The sequence below is a fragment of the Schistocerca americana genome, chromosome 11 (genome assembly GCF_021461395.2).
Source record: "Schistocerca americana isolate TAMUIC-IGC-003095 chromosome 11, iqSchAmer2.1, whole genome shotgun sequence".
NCBI classification, from domain to species: Eukaryota; Metazoa; Arthropoda; class Insecta; order Orthoptera; family Acrididae; genus Schistocerca; species Schistocerca americana.
In genome coordinates this window covers 208,162,493-208,181,511 of record NC_060129.1, presented here as the reverse complement: position 1 = coordinate 208,181,511, position 19,019 = coordinate 208,162,493, and the positions used below count along the sequence as shown (strand labels likewise).

Here is a 19,019-nt window from a genome sequence, read left to right as displayed (position 1 = left end):
AAAGACAAAAGACGGCTAGAAAACAAATAGTTACAATTTCAGTACCTTCATTTTCTTACATATTTCCTCTACATCTTCCCGCAGCCCTACAGGAACATTGTGCGTGGCTCGAGCTAACATTTTGATGGGAATCCGGGAGGTTTCCTCTCACATTCTCACTCTAAGGCTAGGCGCAAATTGACACGAGTACAGCACGTGTGACGTGACACGACACTGCAGCGTGACACGCACGTGCCGCACGGGTCGCGCGGCTGCAGCGCACACTGCGACGCCTACACCGTACTTCACACGCGCCGGCTGGCGACGCTATGCGCTGACTGAACCGAAGCGCGCGCAACCTCTTATCTTTCTCAAACGATTTTACAGAAACTATTCTCTGAAAATATATGATTTTTGCCTTATTTGTAGCGTTATATGTCAGCTTCGTGACGAAGTGCCCATCACGTCGCTAATGACCATCCTTATTATGATGTACACATTTTAGTAAGACACTACGCAAAACTCAAAAAGTTTGCAACGAAAATTAGGGGTCGCTATGATTTTGCGTTTGGTGCGTGTTACACCGTATGTTGCCGCGTTTGAAATTTAGCTAACGTGCTGAATTTTAGTTTAGACGTGGGAGGAGACCTCTATCTGCCTCCGATCTCGAGAAAATGGATCCCATGTAGCGCGCTCACTTCCGACCTCACGCCCGCGAGAATGAAATACTCGCAACATCTCTCGTATCTCCTAAACCGCTCGAGACATCGAAACGAAAGTTTGGCGAGTAACGGCACACAACGAGGAGAGTGTTCTGCCAATTCAGACGTCGCTTATAATGCCCTCCAAACACGTCATTGGATTTTTAAGTGTTGGCTGTGCTACAGTCTGAGAGCAGTTGAACACATTTGTTGCATTAACCCAAAAAATTAGTCACAAAGTTGTAAGCAGGAATTTGTGGTGAAAAATGTCCACTACTCACAGTATTTTAATTTTTTACAAACTGAGTTTATTTGATTTCTGTAACATTTACCACAAGTATTGACACAAAATACACTCCTGGAAATGGAAAAAAGAACACATTGACACCGGTGTGTCAGACCCACCATACTTGCTCCGGACACTGCGAGAGGGCTGTACAAGCAATGATCACACGCACGGCACAGCGGACACACCAGGAACCGCGGTGTTGGCCGTCGAATGGCGCTAGCTGCGCAGCATTTGTGCACCGCCGCCGTCAGTGTCAGCCAGTTTGCCGTGGCATACGGAGCTCCATCGCAGTCTTTAACACTGGTAGCATGCCGCGACAGCGTGGACGTGAACCGTATGTGCAGTTGACGGACTTTGAGCGAGGGCGTATAGTGGGCATGCGGGAGGCCGGGTGGACGTACCGCCGAATTGCTCAACACGTGGGGCGTGAGGTCTCCACAGTACATCGATGTTGTCGCCAGTGGTCGGCGGAAGGTGCACGTGCCCGTCGACCTGGGACCGGACCGCAGCGACGCACGGATGCACGCCAAGACCGTAGGATCGTACGCAGTGCCGTAGGGGACCGCACCGCCACTTCCCAGCAAATTAGGGACACTGTTGCTCCTGGGGTATCGGCGAGGACCATGAAGCTGGGCTACGGTCCCGCACACCGTTAGGCCGTCTTCCGCTCACGCCCCAACATCGTGCAGCCCGCCTCCAGTGGTGTCGCGACAGGCGTGAATGGAGGGACGAATGGAGACGTGTCGTCTTCAGCGATGAGAGTCGCTTCTGCCTTGGTGCCAATGATGGTCGTATGCGTGTTTGGCGCCGTGCAGGTGAGCGCCACAATCAGGACTGCATACGACCGAGGCACACAGGGCCAACACCCGGCATCATGGTGTGGGGAGCGATATCCTACACTGGCCGTACACCACTGGTGATCGTCGAGGGGACACTGAATAGTGCACGGTACATCCAAACCGTAATCGAACCCATCGTTCTACCATTCCTAGACCGGCAAGGGAACTTGCTGTTCCAACAGGACAATGCACGTCCGCATGTATCCCGTGCCACCCAACGTGCTCTAGAAGGTGTAAGTCAACTACCCTGGCCAGCAAGATCTCCGGATCTGTCCCCCATTGAGCATGTTTGGGATTGGATGAAGCGTCGTCTCACGCGGTCTGCACGTCCAGCACGAACGCTGGTCCAACTGAGGCGCCAGGTGGAAATGGCATGGCAAGCTGTTCCACAGGACTACATCCAGCATCTCTACGATCGTCTCCATGGGAGAATAGCAGCCTGCATTGCTGCGAAAGGTGGATATACACTGTACTAGTGCCGACATTGTGCATGCTCTGTTGCCTGTGTCTGTGTGCCTGTGGTTCTGTCAGTGTGATCATGTGATGTATCTGACCCCAGGAATGTGTCAATAAAGTTTCCCCTTCCTGGGACAATGAATTCACGGTGTTCTTATTTCAATTTCCAGGAGTGTATTCCAAGTTCGCAAGCTGAAAATATTTTAGAGTATTTGCTAGTGACGTGCACGACTATCAAAAGTCCACAATTCGCTACTTCGAGTAATACGCCCTGTTCCAGATCTCGAACCCGACTGACTGCACACCTGAGCCAAAAGAAAGAAGTCACACACAAAGGTCGCTGTCCCTATTTAAGCACTCGCCTCGAAGTGAGTCGAGTGTACACACTTCCGACCTCTGCAACGTATTTAAATTTGATGTTATATACGTGTATTATACATAATTTAATAAATAAATTTCCTCAATTTCCTAGTACTGTTCTTAGGTTTTCTCTGACTTGAATACTTTTAAACAGTACTTTGCATTATTCGTCACTAATGCCCGTGTGTACGTCCACGTACGCAAGCAAGCATACCTGGTGTCCCGCAGCTCAGACTGGAGTTCGGGCATTCCAGACTTAGTGGATAAAGTTTCGATCAGCACCCTGCCTCTAGAAATAAACAATGTGAAATAAGTTTGTAGACGAGCTCACTTTCGAATCTCCCACATCACGATAGGCGCACAGTGGAGACGGCGAGCTCTGACTCGTGTGTCCCGTGTGGTGGCGCTGTCGTTTGTTGTGCGAGGTGTTTATCTGGACGCACACTTTCGTATGCACAATGTGCAATCTGCAGCCCGTCTCCGTGGAGCACCAGTTGACCCTCCCAGCTGCAAATGTACCAGTTAATTGAGCCACTGTCGTAGTCACACAAATATGGTACGTGGCGGTCTGAGGTGATCCGGAAAACATTCTCGATAATGTCGTGGTGCTCTACCTGTCGCATACTGTGCTGTACTCTTGTACAGTAATATTGACCGTCTACGGACTGCTAGACAAGTGCTTTTCTGTTGTTGCATCTAGAAATTCAGAAAATTAGTAGAAAGGTTGGCTCGTGAGGTATGCTGAAAGATTCTTTTCATTTAGTGAGGCTCTACTGTTTCTGCAGTATGTCAGACGGGAGCACATTGCCAATACATAATTCTGTTCTGAAATGAGGCCAAGTCTGTAGGAAAAACACTCGTCTCCTAGTGAGCTTTCGTAGAGCAGAGATGGGCCGAAACAGATTTTTGCTGTCGGCAACCGAAGCCGTTGCACAAATCAGTAGACATTCCTCCTTTGAATTTTTTTTTACTTTGAATTTCGCCACGCCACACTCGTTCCCTCAGATATAAATTATACCGTCGCAGCGGTATGTGCGCTCGACGGCAGAGAAAATATATAAGAAAAGGAAGTTACTAAAATTGTAGCTCTATTTGTTTTCTATCCGTCTTTTGTCTCTCGAGAGCAGAAGCTTAATGCAGACGTAAAAACTTATTAGCTAGTCTTGGTCGGATGGAGACGAAAAAACTCATTGATGTGCAGACGTATTGTGGAAGTTTGTATGTAATTCGGAGGGCGTAAAATTCATTGCATTCAACATCTACATCTACATCCATACTCCGCAAGCCGCCTGACGATGTGTGGCGGAGGGTACATTGAGTACCTCTATCGGTTCTCCCTTCTATTCCATTCTCGTATTGTTCGTGGAAAGGAGGATTGTCGGTATGCCTCTGTGTGGGCTCTAATCTCTCTGATTTTATCCTCATCGTATCTTCTCGAGATATACGTAGGAGGGAGCAATATACTGCTTGACTCTTCGGTGAAGGTATGTTCTCGAAACTTCAACAAAAGCCCGTACCGAGCTACTGAGCGTCTCTCCTGCAGAGTCTTCCACTGGAGTTTATCTATCATCTCCGTAACGCTTTCAAGATTACTAAACGATCCTGTAACGAAGCGCGCTGCTCTCCGTTGGATCTTCTCTATATCTTCTATCAACCCTATCTGGTACGGATCCCACACCGCTGAGCAGTATTCAAGCAGTGGGCGAACAAGCGTACTGTAACCTACTTCCTTTGTTTTCGGATTGCATTTCCTTAGGATTCTTCCAATGAATCTGTCTGGCATCTGCTTTACCGACGATCAACATTATATGATCATTCCATTTTAAATCACTCATAATGCGTACTCCCTGATAATTCATGGAATTAACTGCTTCCAGTTGCTGACCTGCTATTTTGTAGCTAAATGATATGGGATGTTTCTTTCTGTGTATTCGCAGCACATTACACTTGTCTCCATTGAGATTCAATTGCCATTCCCTGCACCATGCGTCAATTCGCTGCAGATCCTCCTGCATTTCAGTACAATTTTCCATTGTTACAACCTCTCGATACACCACAGCATCATTCGCAAAAAGCCTCAGTGAACTTCCGATGTCATCCACAAGGTCATTTATGTATATTGTGAATAGCAACGGTCCTATGACACTCCCTTCCGGCACACCTGAAATCACTCTTACTTCGGAAGACTTCTCTCCATTGAGAATGACATGCTGCGTCCTGTTATCTAGGAACTCCTCAATCCAATCACACAATTGGTCTGATAGTCCATATGCTCATACTTTGTTCATTAAACGACTGTGGGGAACTGTATCGAACGCCTTGCGGAAGTCAAGAAACACGGCATCTACCTGTGAACCCGTATCTATGGCCCTCTGATTCTCGTGGACGAATAGCGCGAGCTGGGTTTCACATGACCGTCTTTTTCGAAACCCATGCTGATTCCTACAGAGTAGATTTCTAGTCTCCAGAAAAGTCATTATTCTGGAACACAATACGTGTTCCAAAATTCTACAACTGATCGACGTTAGAGATATAGGTCTATAGTTCTGCACATCTGCTCGATGTCCCGGGGATGACCGGTGCCCTTTTCCAATCCTTTGGAACGCTACGCTCTTCTAGAGACCTACGGTACACTGCTGCAATACGGTTTTGTATACATTAGTAATTCCTAGACAATGAAATTTATTGCAAAATTTCGGAGCCGCTACCACTTTTCACGCAGAAATGAAGTACGAGATTTTTGAAGACCTGGACGCCGCACGAGAGAAGACGTGTTAACACGGTAAAGGATGAACTCTTATCTACGCCATTTCCCCCTGTTAATCACATTTTGTTGTTCTCTGTTCTCTTTAAAATAATTTGTGCAGTGGAGATTGGTTTGACTTTTGCTCAGAAACGCCACAAGGACCACCCCAACAATAGCTTTTCCAGATCACGAAGTCCGATAACTTTTCTGTAATACGAAGTCCGACTTTCATTTCATTCTTTCCCTTTTTCAAGGTTATTAACGATTTTAAAAACCCCTTTTTATTCACGATTTCTTCCCACATTTTCAACCTCTTCTTTTCTTCTCTTTTTCTTTTCTTCTCTTTTTCTTTTCTTCTCTTTTTCTTTTCTTCTCTTTTTCTTTTCTTCTCTTTTTCTTTTCTTCTCTTTTTCTTTTCTTCTCTTTTTCTTTTCTTCTCTTTTTCTTTTCTTCTCTTTTTCTTTTCTTCTCTTTTTCTTTTCTTCTCTTTTTCTTTTCTTCTCTTTTTCTTTTCTTCTCTTTTTCTTTTCTTCTCTTTTTCTTTTCTTCTCTTTTTCTTTTCTTCTCTTTTTCTTTTCTTCTCTTTTTCTTTTCTTCTCTTTTTCTTTTCTTCTCTTTTTCTTTTCTTCTCTTTTTCTTTTCTTATCTTTTTCTTTTCTTATCTTTTTCTTTTCTTATCTTTTTCTTTTCTTATCTTTTTCTTTTCTTATCTTTTTCTTTTCTTATCTTTTTCTTTTCTTATCTTTTTCTTTTCTTATCTTTTTCTTTTCTTATCTTTTTCTTTTCTTATCTTTTTCTTTCCTATTTACGTTTCGATCGACAACCGTATAACGGTGTCTCGTAATTGTTCCAGGAGTACTCGCTTCCGGAAGATGTGGCCAGTTTCCCCGGTTCGTCAAATGTAAAGGAGGAAGAGGAGCACGGAGACGCAGAGGTACGTAAAGCGTTCAGTGACCTTTCTTGGCAGTAGTAAAGATTTAGTGGATATGGTGTACCGATTAGCTCTCGCCAGACACGTACAGCTGTGCCGGTTTTTTAATGCTCAGACAGTGTGCGGGGGGCCGCCACAGTGTCGGTATTATTTCTACGTCTTTCCTCCCGGAAAATCCGACAGGCGGGGAGTCGATCGAGGACGAGGCGTGGAGCCCTTCTCCGGGGCGGAATGGTGGGGGGGGGGGGGGGGGGCAGGGGGGGTCTGTTCCGACCGGGACGCGTCCGCCGAGCCTCCGGTCCTCGAGAACACGTGCTGAGTCCGTCCTGTGTGCGGACATTTGCCACAGTTTCAGCTGCTCCGAAGGGTTGGGTCCCTTGTGTCTCCCCCCCCCCCCCCCTCCTCCTCCTCCTCCTCCTCCTCCTCCTCCTCCTCCTCCTCCTCCTCACTCGCCGCCCGACCCCCAGTAGAGGTACTTACTGAGCCGTTCCGCTGGTTCTCTTAACATAGGACTGGAATCTCTATGGATTTTCCGCCACATTTCCAGAGAGAGTTTAGTTGTGGAAACTATTAAATGCATCTCGCATTGAGATCCGCACCAAATTTCGAGCCTCAGTAAAACTTCACCAATCTTGGAGATTTGCAATCGTCTAAATTATACTTGCCTTTTTCGGTGCTCCTGCAGCAGCTTTCTGTCTTCTGTACCACGGGGGATCAGTTCCGTCTCTTATTAATTTATTTGGTATGAATCTCTGGAGTGTTGATACTATTTTTTTGAACTTAAGCCACATATGGTCTTCACTTAACATAGTTTGGAAGGATTGGAGACTGTCTCTTAGAAAGACGTCAAGCGAATTTTAGCTGCTTTTATAAGTAGATATATTCCGCGTTTAGGTTTGGTGAGTTTCTCTGTTCAAGGAATTGAGCCTCGCTACGGCTGTGTGTTCACTAATCCCTGTATCCGTCATGATGCTCAGGATTATTTGTGGTTAAGAGGTCGAGTGTGTTTTCGTAACCATTTACAATTTGAATGGCCTCGTGAACTAACTGTTCCAAATAATTTTAAAAAAAAGCATTTAGAACAATAATTGAAGTTGTTTTCTATCTACAATAGGGTACGAATATGTATTTCTGTCAACATACAGAAGGTAGATTGAAGTCACTGCCGACTATAGTTGTATGAGTAGGGAACCTGTTTGTGATGAGACTAGAGTTTTCTTTGAACTGTTCAGCAACTGTTTCATCTGAGACAGGGGGTCGGTAAAAGCAGGCAGTTTTTAATTTATTCCGGCTCTCGAATATAACCTCTGCCCATACTAAGTCACACGAACTATCTGCTTCAATGTCGCTTGTAAGATGGAACACACATCACAATTACGGCGTTTCCCCCCAAAACCTAGGATGTGACCCTGTAAATACCAGAGCTAAACAATGTAGAGCAACAACGTACGTTGCAAGCATACCATTCTGTATTACTTCATTTCCTTATTCCTAACATTTTAAAATTGAATGTCGACTTTAGATGACATGTCAATCATAGATGTTCTTATCTCCGTTTAGTGAACATATTTTCAGTCGTGTTTCGAACATTGTCCCGCTACACTTTATTAACTAATGTTTCGCCGCAAAGGATATCGGATTTTAGAGAGTAAATTAATATGGAGTATCTCGTTGTTCTTTCCAGACATTCACATACCCATTTCTTCTTTCCTTATTGTCTTTTGAGCATGCAGTTGTTGTAAATAAAGTAGGCACAAATGCAGTGGTCAAAAAGAAATGATTAGCGTGCATTCGCATTCTGTTTACATCGTTCCTTCGTTGATGCTCCCATGGCGATGGACTGTTTCTACCGCAATCAGTAAGCGTGAAAGGAAGCTACCGTACAGACAGAGGGATCTATGTTTATACTTGGCAGAACTAATTACATACCGACATAATCGTCTGTATTGCTTCCGTTTCCCAAAAGTAATAAATATTTCGATTTCGGAAAAGAAGCTCTGTATTTGGCCAAGATGTCGAACAAGGAGGTCCCTTACGTACTGGTTGTATCGAGTGAGATGTGGAGACGGCGGTTCGGAAGCGGACAGAAGTAGTACGAGGAAGGGCGTCCCTTAGGTGAGGGATCGCTACTCAAGCTACCTGGCCAAGGGGCGAGTGTGGCGAATGTCCGGTGCAGCAGGCAGTGCTGGGGCAGACGAGTGGGGGAGGTCTCTGCAGCAGGTGGCGCCCCCACTGGGGGGGACTGCCCCACCTTAAAGCCAGTGACGGGAACGACTGAATCCAAACACGGGCTGTTTCTTATCTACGTAAACGATTTGGGAGGCAATCTCAGCAGCCGTCTTCGGTTGTTTGCAGATGACGCCGTCGTTTATCGACTAATGAAGTCATCAGAAGATCAAAACAAACTGCAAAACGATTTAGGGGAAGTATCGGAATGGCGCGAAAAGTGGCGGTTGACCTTAAATAACGAAAAGTGTGAGGTCATCCACATCAGTGCTAAAAGAAACGCGTTAAACTTCGGTTACATGACAAATCAGTCTAATCTAAAAGCCGCAAACTCAAGTAAATATTTAGGTATTACAGTTACGAACAATTTAAACTGGAAGGAACAGACAGAAATTGTTGTGGGGGAAGGCTAACCAAAGACTGCGTTTTACTGGCAGGACACTTAGAAAATGTAACAGGCCTACTAAGGAGACGGCCTACACTACGCTTGTCCGTCCTCTTTTAGAATACTGTTGCGCGGTGTGGGATCCTTACCTGATAGGATTGACCGAGTACATCAAAAAAGTTCAAAGGAAGGTAGCACGTTTTGTATTATCGCGAAATATGGGAGAGAGTGTCACAGAAATGATACAGGATTTGAGCTGGAAATCGTAAAAAGAAAGGCGTTTTTCGTTGCGGAGGAATCTTCTCACGAAATCCGAATCACCAGTTTTCTCCTCCGAATGCGAAAACATTTCATTGACACCGACTTACATAGGCAGGAACGATCACCGAGATAAAATAACGGAAATCAGGGCTCGTGCGGAAAGATGTAGGTGTTCATTCTCCCCGCGCACTGTACGAGATTGGAATAATAGAGAATTGTGAAGGTGGTTCGATGAACCCTCTGCCAGGCACTTAAATGTGATTTGCAGAGTATCCATGTACATGTAGAATTGATTCGGTGCGTTGTTGGAAAACAATTGCCTCATTAGGTTGTAATCCTACATTTTCTTCAAATTATTCATTCGCTCTTGTGAACCGCATCAGCCTGCGGCACATTCACTTCTGAGCAGACAAGCATTTGGTCATCGTGCCGTCACTAAATCACTGTTCGTGACTACTCTGGCTCTCCGTTACCGCGTCTCGTCACTCTTACTGCTGTTCTGAAATTTGCTTTATATTACGTGCCAATGAACAGCTTTCAGCTCAGTTTTTCATTTTCTTGTGAATGGGTGTGCACTCGACAGGGACCTTTTGTCTGGATCGGGATGCGGAACCACTCGATGGCACGGGAATGGAAGATACTGTGTGACTGAATAAAAAGTGATCCTCGAAATAAATTCGGTACGATATACGCCATCTGCGAGGATGATTCGTATTCCGAAACCGTTTTAAATGAATTGCAAGAAAATTAATAAATGACTAAATTTCTTCAAAAAAGAATGCTTCTGGCAAGTGACATTACAGTATATGCTTAAAAAAATAATCTAGTCACAAAACAGTTAAAGAGACTGTATCGTATATGCTTTCTGTTCTCACCACCTAGGGATGTACGAGAATAGAATTATCAGTAACGCGTGCAAAATAACAGGAAGAGATATACCTTCAATAATCTCCAGGCCCTACTGACAGATTTGTGTAAGAATTCGAAACCGGAAAAACTGTGTGAGGTGGGGATGTTTATTGTCACCACTGGTGCTTCTTTGTGCACTGAAAAAGAAATGAGGGAAGTGGAGAACTGCCGGAGTTGTTTGTGGGAGACAGAAAACGAGCACAATCTAGTTAACTGATGGACGCGATTGCTAGCTGCAAGTGGACACGCGCTACCTGTAGTTGAAGGTAGGCACATAATTAAGAAGAAAAGAAAAGTTTTGCTGAGTGCCACAGGTTTATATCTGGGGGACTAAATGTTACAGCAGAGAAAGAGAATATTGGAGAGAGGGAGACATATTTCGATACCTGGTAAACAGAGTAGATAAATATTATAAGAACACATAAGCTCCGACGTTAAGTGTGCGAGGGGCCCCTTACGAACGTGGCTGCCGAGGAGGGGAAGGAATCCGGTGTGCACTCCGTGGGGGGAGTCATTCCAGATGTGGAAAGGCCGTGAAGAGTACAGGGTGCAGCCGACCGCAGCTGGTGGCCCGTGTCTGTACCGATGACGTGCGTCGCTTTGGATCGGAGGAGATTCCCCTCTGGTTTCGGGCGGCCAGCGGAAATCGTAAAGGCTGCCAGTCTTCCTGCCGTGATTGAGGCGGAGCTCACCGTCTGCAGCACCGTCGACAGAACCGACTGCGCAGAGCCGAGTGGAAGGTCTGAATCGGAGGCTCGGGCGGTTTTGTGACCGTGTTGGCCGCAGATTCCACGACTTGCACCATCGGGAGGTGGGTTTCCGGGTTCCGCTTAATAGGTCAGGAGTCCACTACACACAGGAGGCAGCGGGGGCTGTGTGTAAGGGACTGGGTGGTTTTTTAGGTTAGAGGGTCTCGGGGAACCACAGGAAGGGCGTCCGTCTAAAAGGGGCAGGGGTAGTTGTAGAAGGGATCGCTATTGTAGTTGACATGTGGAATAATCGGGTCCGCTGCCCGATGTTTGTGTCGCTCTGGCACAATATTTCGGCCACGTAACTCGTTGCCTTCTTCAGGTGCTACCTGAGACTGCCGTGTTGGAGACAAGGAGAAGGATGGGGCCCCTCCACGCCCACAGCAACGTGGTGACCAAACCAAAAGTTCTACTGCCACCTCCGTAAACATGTTAGTTTTTCAATCAGGCTTCACAGGAAGCGGGCTGTGATGTTATCCATGCGTCTGGGTAAGACTACTCATTAACATGGTCCATCAGGAGATAGAAGTGGTCGAAAACGATCGAAGGGTAGCGGTTGTAAGGGCAGAGGAAAAAAAGTGCCGAGGCCAGCGCCAAGGGAAAAAAAAACACCTCTGCGGCAGTAGGACGGGTAGTAAGCGCAGTAGCGGCTTGCTAGCTGCGGCAGAGCATGCAAGGTGAGTGAGCTAAGGTTAGCGTGAGGTATCGTGCAACGTTACCTATGTGCTGCGTGGTCGTTAGCTGTGTCAGTCCGGTGCTGCGGCTGGGCTGGCTTGTAGTCTCCTGGGCCGGCCGCAGTGGCTTCCTCCCTGTAACAGAAGGGTTCGGCGCGGCAACGCATGCGCTGCTGTTAGGCCCTCTGCTGCGCCTTGTCGTCGGTGACTCGGTGCAGCTTCATCAGGCTGGTGGAGAACGGCGGCGATCGGCTGCCGTCCAGCGTCCTCCTCTACTGCACGCCGCAGCCCTTCCGTAATGTAGCTTCCATGAGCTCCGCTTGTTCGGAGAGCTGCGCCAGTTCAGCGTCGGCGTGTTGGATTTTTTTTTTTTTTTTTTTTTTTTTTTATTGAATTTCAATTCCCCCCAAAGGGGGGCGGGCTGGCAGCAGCTTAGGACGCCGCTCTGCAGCCTACAGATTTTCTGACAAAGAGCAGGAGAATAAATAATAATAAAAAACAGGCGATAAAATCGGGGACTTAGTGAGTAACAAGGTGAAAAGAAAATGGGGAAATTAAAACAAGCAACAGAGGGATGATGAAGCGAATAAAAATACATACGGAGCAGACAGGGAAAACAACAGACAGTTAAAAAAACACGGCGACAGTCTGGATTCTGTTCGCAAAGTATATAAAATTCACACCCAGCGACAGCATGGTTTCTGTTCGCAACACAACACTGAATAGGCACTAGAACACAGCACGAAAAAGTCGGCAAAGGTGACACCACAGTCGAGAGCAGGTGGGGGCGTGTTGGAGGATCTTGTCCGGTATTTACGCCCAGAGGACACTGGGTGCTCTCTTTGCCGTCCGCGCCCGCCTGGCGCTGCTTGTAATGTGTTGTCTCTTCCCCGGTGCTCCCTCGGACGTCCGCGCCCGACTTGGTCTCCGTCTGTGGCAGCCCTCTGAGGCCAGTCCTCTGTCGGGCGCTCCATTCGCGGTCCGCGCCCGCCTGGCGCTGATCCTGCGGTGTCACTACTTCTTGAGGAGTTTGTTGGTTCCTCTCGTTGAGCCCTGATAAGCTCCAGAGCCGGACTCCACGCCGAGCTGAGCTGGTAACCGCCGTCTCCGTTTATTAGGTTGTCTGTGACCTCGATCTCGATGGCCTCCTTCGTGACCCTGTCCCAAAATCTTGGCGTCTGTCTCACAATTTTGGTGTTATAGTCCATCGATTGGCCGAGCTCCAGACAGTGCTCCGCTATGGCAGATTTTGTTGCCTGTCCGAGTCTGGTGTGCGTCTGGTGTTCTTTGCACCTGACGTCCACCGTCCTGGTTGTCTGGCCAATGTATGACTTTCCACACTGGCACGGGATGTTGTAAATGCCCGGTTTACGTAGCCCCAGGTCGTCCTTCACACTCCCTAGCATGGTCCCAATTTTGGAGGGTGGACGGAAGATACTCTTTATATCATATTTTGAAAGAATTCTGCTGATCTTTGCAGAAATAGGTCCAGCATATGGCAGGTATGCCACCTTCTTCGCCTCCTCTGCCTCCTCTTGTGTACCCTGTGGTTGACCGGTAGTACGAAGTGCCCTTTGGATGTCTGTGGAGGAGTATCCATTTCTGCTGAACACCAGCTGTAGATGTTCTATCTCTGTGGCCAGACTTTCCGTATCTGTCAGAGCTCGAGTCCTGTGAACTAATGTTTTCGAGACTCCATTGTTCTGTGCCGGTTGGTGGCAGCTACTGGCTTGAAGGTATAAGTCAGTGTGGGTGGTCTTACGATACACACTGTGCCCCAGAGTGCCGTCTGCCTTCCTCTTGGCCGGGGCATCCAGGAATGGGAGCTGTCCATCCTTCTCTAGCTCCATAGTAAATTTTTTATACTTGGGTGGCGTGAATTTAGATGTTCCAAAAAGTCATCTAGCTTCTCCCTACCAACGGGCCAAATGACAAAAGTGTCATCGACATACCTAACAAACCACTTGGGTTGGTAAGTGGCTGACGCAAGTGCCTCCTCTTCGTACCTTTCCATGAAAAGGTTGGCTACCACTGGTGATAAAGGGCTGCCCGTTGCCACTCCTTCCGTTTACTCATAAAATTGACCCCCGTAAAGAAAAGATGTTGAGGTCAGTACGTGCTTGAACAAGTCAAGCAGGGCACCATGGAACTTCTCTCCAACGATATTGAGTGAATCGGTGAGTGGCACTCTTGTGAAGAGCGACACCACATCGAAACTGACCACGATGTCAGGGTCCACGATGTTGTAGCTGCCTTAGCCGTTGTAGGAAGTCCTCAGAGTTCCGAATGTGGTGTGCAGATTTGCCCACATATGGTGCAAATATCTTCTTCAGGTATTGTGCAGTGACGTATATCGGTGCGCCGATGTGTTACTGACAGTAGGTCGAAGAGGGACGCCCTCCTTGTGGACCTTGAGTCTGGGTGGTACAGGTGCTTTGGGATAACGTTTCTTGGTGACCTGTTCAGGTAGACCTGTCTCCTTCAGCGTCTACTTGTCCACCTTGCCAGTGGGGTCACCATGTAGTGGTTTGTAAGCAGTGTCTTCCAGAAGTTGTTGCACCTTCCTATCATACTCCAACTTGTTTAAGATGACCGTGGAGTTACCCTTATCAGCTGTAGTTGTAAATTGTCGCAGCTGTGTTGGGAAAGATCCAGAGCGCCGACCGAGCGAGGTGGCGCAGTGGTTAGACACTGGACTCGCATTCGGGAGGACGACGGTTCAATCCCGCGTCCGGCCATCCTGATTTAGGTTTTCCGTGATTTCCCTAAATCGCTCCAGGCAAATGCCGGGACGGTTCCTCTGAAAGGGCACGGCCGACTTCCTTCCCCGTCCTTCCCTAATGCGATGAGAGCGATGACCTCGCTGTCTGGTCTCCTCCCCCAAACCAACCAACCAACCAACCAACCAACCAACCAGAGCGCTGAGCCCTAATAGAAAGCACTGAAGCTAAAATAGTTGTAGGGGCAGAGAGCTGGCTAAAGCCAGAAATAAGTTCAGCCGAAATTTTTTCGAACGATCTAACAGCGTTCAGAAAGGATAGATTAAACACAGTTGGAGGTCGAGTATTTATTGCTGTCGGAAGTAATTTGCCTTGTACTGAAATTGAAGTAGATAGCTCTTGCAAAATAGAATGGTTAGAGGTTATACCTGACAATCAGACTAAACTATTAATTGGATAGTTTTACTGACCGACCCCCCCCCCCCCCCAACTCAGAAGATATAGTTGGTGAACACTTCAAACATAACTTGAGTCTCATTTCATACAAGTACCCCACTCCTTCAACCTACCCTCGATATTCTAGAAAAATTACGTTTAAAGCTGGGGACAGGCATAAAACGTCATCTGAAATTGTATTGAATGCTTTCTCAGAAAATTATTTTGAACAATTAGTTCCTGAACCCACTCGAAGTGTAAGTGGTTGCGAAAGCGAACTTGACCTCTCAGCGGCAAGTAAGCCTTCACAAATAGTGAGTGAGTGTCGTGACGAATACAGGGATTGGCGACCATTAGGCAGTTGCTGCTAGGCTGAATACCAGAACACCTACAACCACCTAAAAGAAATGCAAAGTATATCTATTTAAAAAAGCTGATAAAAATGCTCTTAACGCCTTTTTAAGAGACAGTCTTCACTCCTTCCGATCTGAATAGTTGTTGAATGATTGCAAAGAGATAGCATCGACAGCAATTGAGAAATATATACCACATGAATTAATATCTGATAATGCTGATCCCCCCTGGTACACAAAACAGGTCAGATCGTTGTTGCAGAAGCAGCGGAAAAAGTGTGCCAACTTTAAAAGAACGCAAAATCCCCAAGACTGGCAGAGTTTTGCAGAAGTTAGAAATATAGTGCGTACTTCGATGCGAGATGCTTCTAAAAATTTCCACAATGAATCTCTGTCTCGGAATCTGGCAGAAAACCCAGAGAGATTCTGGTCATATATAAAGCACACCAGTGGCAAGACGCAGTCAATACTGTCACTGCACGATAACAACGGTGAAGTCCCTGGTGACAGTGCCACCAAAGCAGAGTTATTAAACACGGTTTTCCGAAACTCCTTTACCAAAGAAGATAAATTAAATATTACTGAATTCCAATCAGGAACAACTGCTGAGATGAGAAACTTAAAAGTAGATATCCTCGGTGTGACAAAGCAGCTTAAATCTCTTAATAAAGCCAAGGCCCCCGGTTCAGATTGTATACCAGTCTGGTTCCTCTGAGTACACTGATAAAATAGCTCCATATTTAGCAATTATATAAAAGCGCTCGCTTGCAGAAAGATCTGTACCTAAAGACTGGAAAATTGTTAAAGTCACACCAATACCCAAAAAGGGAAGTAGGAGTAATCCGCTGAATTACAGGGCCACATCACTAACGTCGATTTGCAGTAGGGTTTTGGAACATATGCTGTGTTCCAACATTATGAAATACATCAAAGAAAACGATTTATTGACACATAGTCAGCATGGATTCAGAAAATAGTGTTCTTCTGAAACACAACTAGCTCTTTATACTTACGAAGTATTGAGTGCCATCGACAGGGGATGTCATATTGATTACATAGTTTTAGATTTGCAGGAGGCTTTAGACACCGTTCCTCACAAGTGTCTTCTAACCAAACTGCATGCCTACGGAGTATCGCCTCAGTTGTGCGACTGGATTCGTGATTTCCTGTCAGAAAGGTCACAGTTCGTAGTAATAGATGGAAAGTCATTGAATAAAACAGAAGTAATATCTAACATTCCCCAAGGAAGTATTATAGGCCCTCTCTTGTTCCTGATCTATATTAACAACATAGGAGAAAATCTGAGTAGCTGTCTGAGATATTTTGCGGATGATGCTGTCATTTACCATCTTGTAAAGTCATCAGATGACCAAAACGAATTCCAAAATGATTTAGGTAACATATCTGTATCGTGCGAAAAGTGGCAACTGATCCTGAATAAAGAAAAGCACTAAAAGAAATGCGCTAAATTGTGATTATGCGAAAAGTCACACAAATCTGAACTCCGTAAAATCAACTACATGCTTAGGGTTTACAATTACAAAGAACCTAAACTGGAATGATAACATAGATAATGTTGTGGGTAGAGCAAACCACAGACTGCGATTCACTGGCATAACACTTGGAAGGTGCAACAGGTCTACCAAAGAGAGACTGCTTACACCACGCTTGTCCGCCCTATTCTGGAGTATTGCTGTGCTGTGTGGGATCCGCATCAGGTGGAACTGACGGATGACATCGAAAAAGTACAAAGAAGGGCAGCTCGTTTTGTATTATTGCGAAACAGGGGAGACAGTGTCACAGACATGATACGTGAATTGGAGTGGCAATCATTAAAACAAGGGCGTTTTTTGTTGTGACGGGATCTTCTCACGAAATTTCAATCACCAGTTTTCTGCTCCAATTGCGAAAACATTCCTACATAGGGAGAAACGATCATTACGACAAAATAAGAGAAATCGGGGCTTGCGCAGAAAAATTTAAGTGCGCGTTTTTCCCGCGTGCCATTTGAGAGTGGAATGGTAGAGAGAGACAGCTTGAAGGTGACCCATTGAACCCTCTGCCAGGCACTTCCTCGTGAATAGCAGAGTAATCACACAGATGTAGAAGCTGTAGAAATGAGGACAAGGGTACAAGGACTTGTCCAAGAAAAAAATACTGGTCATTATGTCCAAGAATGTAAAAATAGTGCCTAGTTTTTAATACATTAAAAGAACGAAATCCGTAAAGAAACTTGTGGAATGAGTTGTGGTGCAAAGTGTCAGAAAGCAGGTGGTGAGCGCACAGATGTACTCGTAATCAGTCCCTTTTGAACTTAAACACACCAGGTTGCATGCCATTTCTCTTCTTAAAAGGATTTTTTGATGACGATGAAGACCCGGCTGCTGTGAAATGTACTCGTACATGCAAAGGACGGTGGACTGAATAATTTGGGTGAGGCATAATACGAGGAATTTAAGTAGGCCTGCCCAATTTATATAATTAATTTGTTTGTATTCATTTGAAATACTTGTTGAAAAAAATCTGATGCATTGCACCATTTCAGAGCTGTTTAGCATCAAAGTTAGCTAGTTAGGTCATTCCACACACTAATCTGCTAAAAAGCAATAATGCACAGATATCTGTGGACCTGTGATAACTACTTGTTCAAATGTTCATTTGCACTTAACTTTATTAGTTCCAAAACAGGCACATCGTAAGCTAGGTATGCAAAAGCTGCGTTTGTTTGGTTTGAGGGAACCAAACGACAAACAAGTTTGGCAACAGGTTGCTCGAATTTGCACCCTCAGTGACATGACTGGCTAGCTTCGAAGCTAAATAATTCATAAATGGTGCAAAATATAGATTTTTTTTTATTAACTGTTATTTTCCCACAACCTGCCCTGCAACACCCTTACAAGCTTCTCAGACTTTCTGACCAACCTGTATATTTAAAATAAATGATTATTAAAAAATAACACATTTCAGTTGTTAATTAGAGACAAATTATGAAAGGTAGAAACATATTGCACACACTACTGGACAGAGGAAGGTTCAGAGTTTTATGTTAACACAGATACTGTACGCTTAGCGTGAGCACCGTTCGTTGCTCGAGAAATGTCGAAGCTGTAGGCCATTTCATTCCAAATGGAATCAACAGACCCCTGTTTATTGGCTTGACAGCTTCGGCAATTGGATTTCCCAAATCTGTTGTTGTGTTTTCACCATGTCAAAAAAAAAAAAAAAAAAAAAAAAAAGCAATGCTGCTTCAGCTTTGTCCAAACCAGAACTCTGAACCGTCCTCTGTCCATCGATACACCTATGTCCGTCTGAATGCACATCAGATAATTGTGTAAAAATTTGAAGTAAATCGGTCAAAAGCATTTTGAGATTTTTGAGAATTTTTTTCCCTTTATATATTACATATTTTTTATATATAATATATGTTTTAAAAGTATGTATATAGAAATGGGTGAATTCATATGTAACATCGTGTCAAAATTTCAAACCAATCGGTGGAGAACTTTGAGATTTAAGATTTTGAACAAATCATTTACATTTTTGTTAATATACATTAACAGCAGGTGGTATGTTAGCTTAATTACATTTTCCTATTTGTATTGGAAAAGTCACTGCCCGTTTAGTGCCTGGGGAATATGGAAGTAACACCATTACGAATAGCAATTTCTATTGTGTTAAACATCAGTTGCAGATGCATTATTTAATATTAAATAGGAAACACTTCCTAATGTTGTGCAAAATATGTATTTAATCACAAACTGGCTTTCACCTTCTTGGGGCATCTTCAGATGATAACTGAATGTCGCAAACACAGATAAAATTACTTTTGGATTACACAGATATTATTTTCATAGAAGACATGAAAATGAATACATTAGAGTGATTACGTAGTAAAGTATTACATTTTTTGTCACCCAGGAATAGTTACATTAATTAAAAATTGTATTTCCTTTTGATTAAAAAATGTTACTTTTGATCACCCAACTCCACCTTTACTCCTAAGGCT

At 45.1% G+C, this 19,019-nt stretch overlaps 1 protein-coding gene across 1 annotated transcript in view; it reads left to right on the top strand.

Moving 5' to 3' along the window:
• The window catches only part of LOC124553569 (zinc finger protein 771-like), a 177,541-nt gene that overhangs the window by 75,835 nt on the left and 82,687 nt on the right, over positions 1 to 19,019 (top strand). The window contains exon 4 of the mRNA XM_047127414.1: positions 6,224 to 6,304. Coding sequence (XP_046983370.1) covers positions 6,224 to 6,304 — 81 coding nt within the window. The remainder of the gene's footprint in view (positions 1 to 6,223; positions 6,305 to 19,019) is intronic.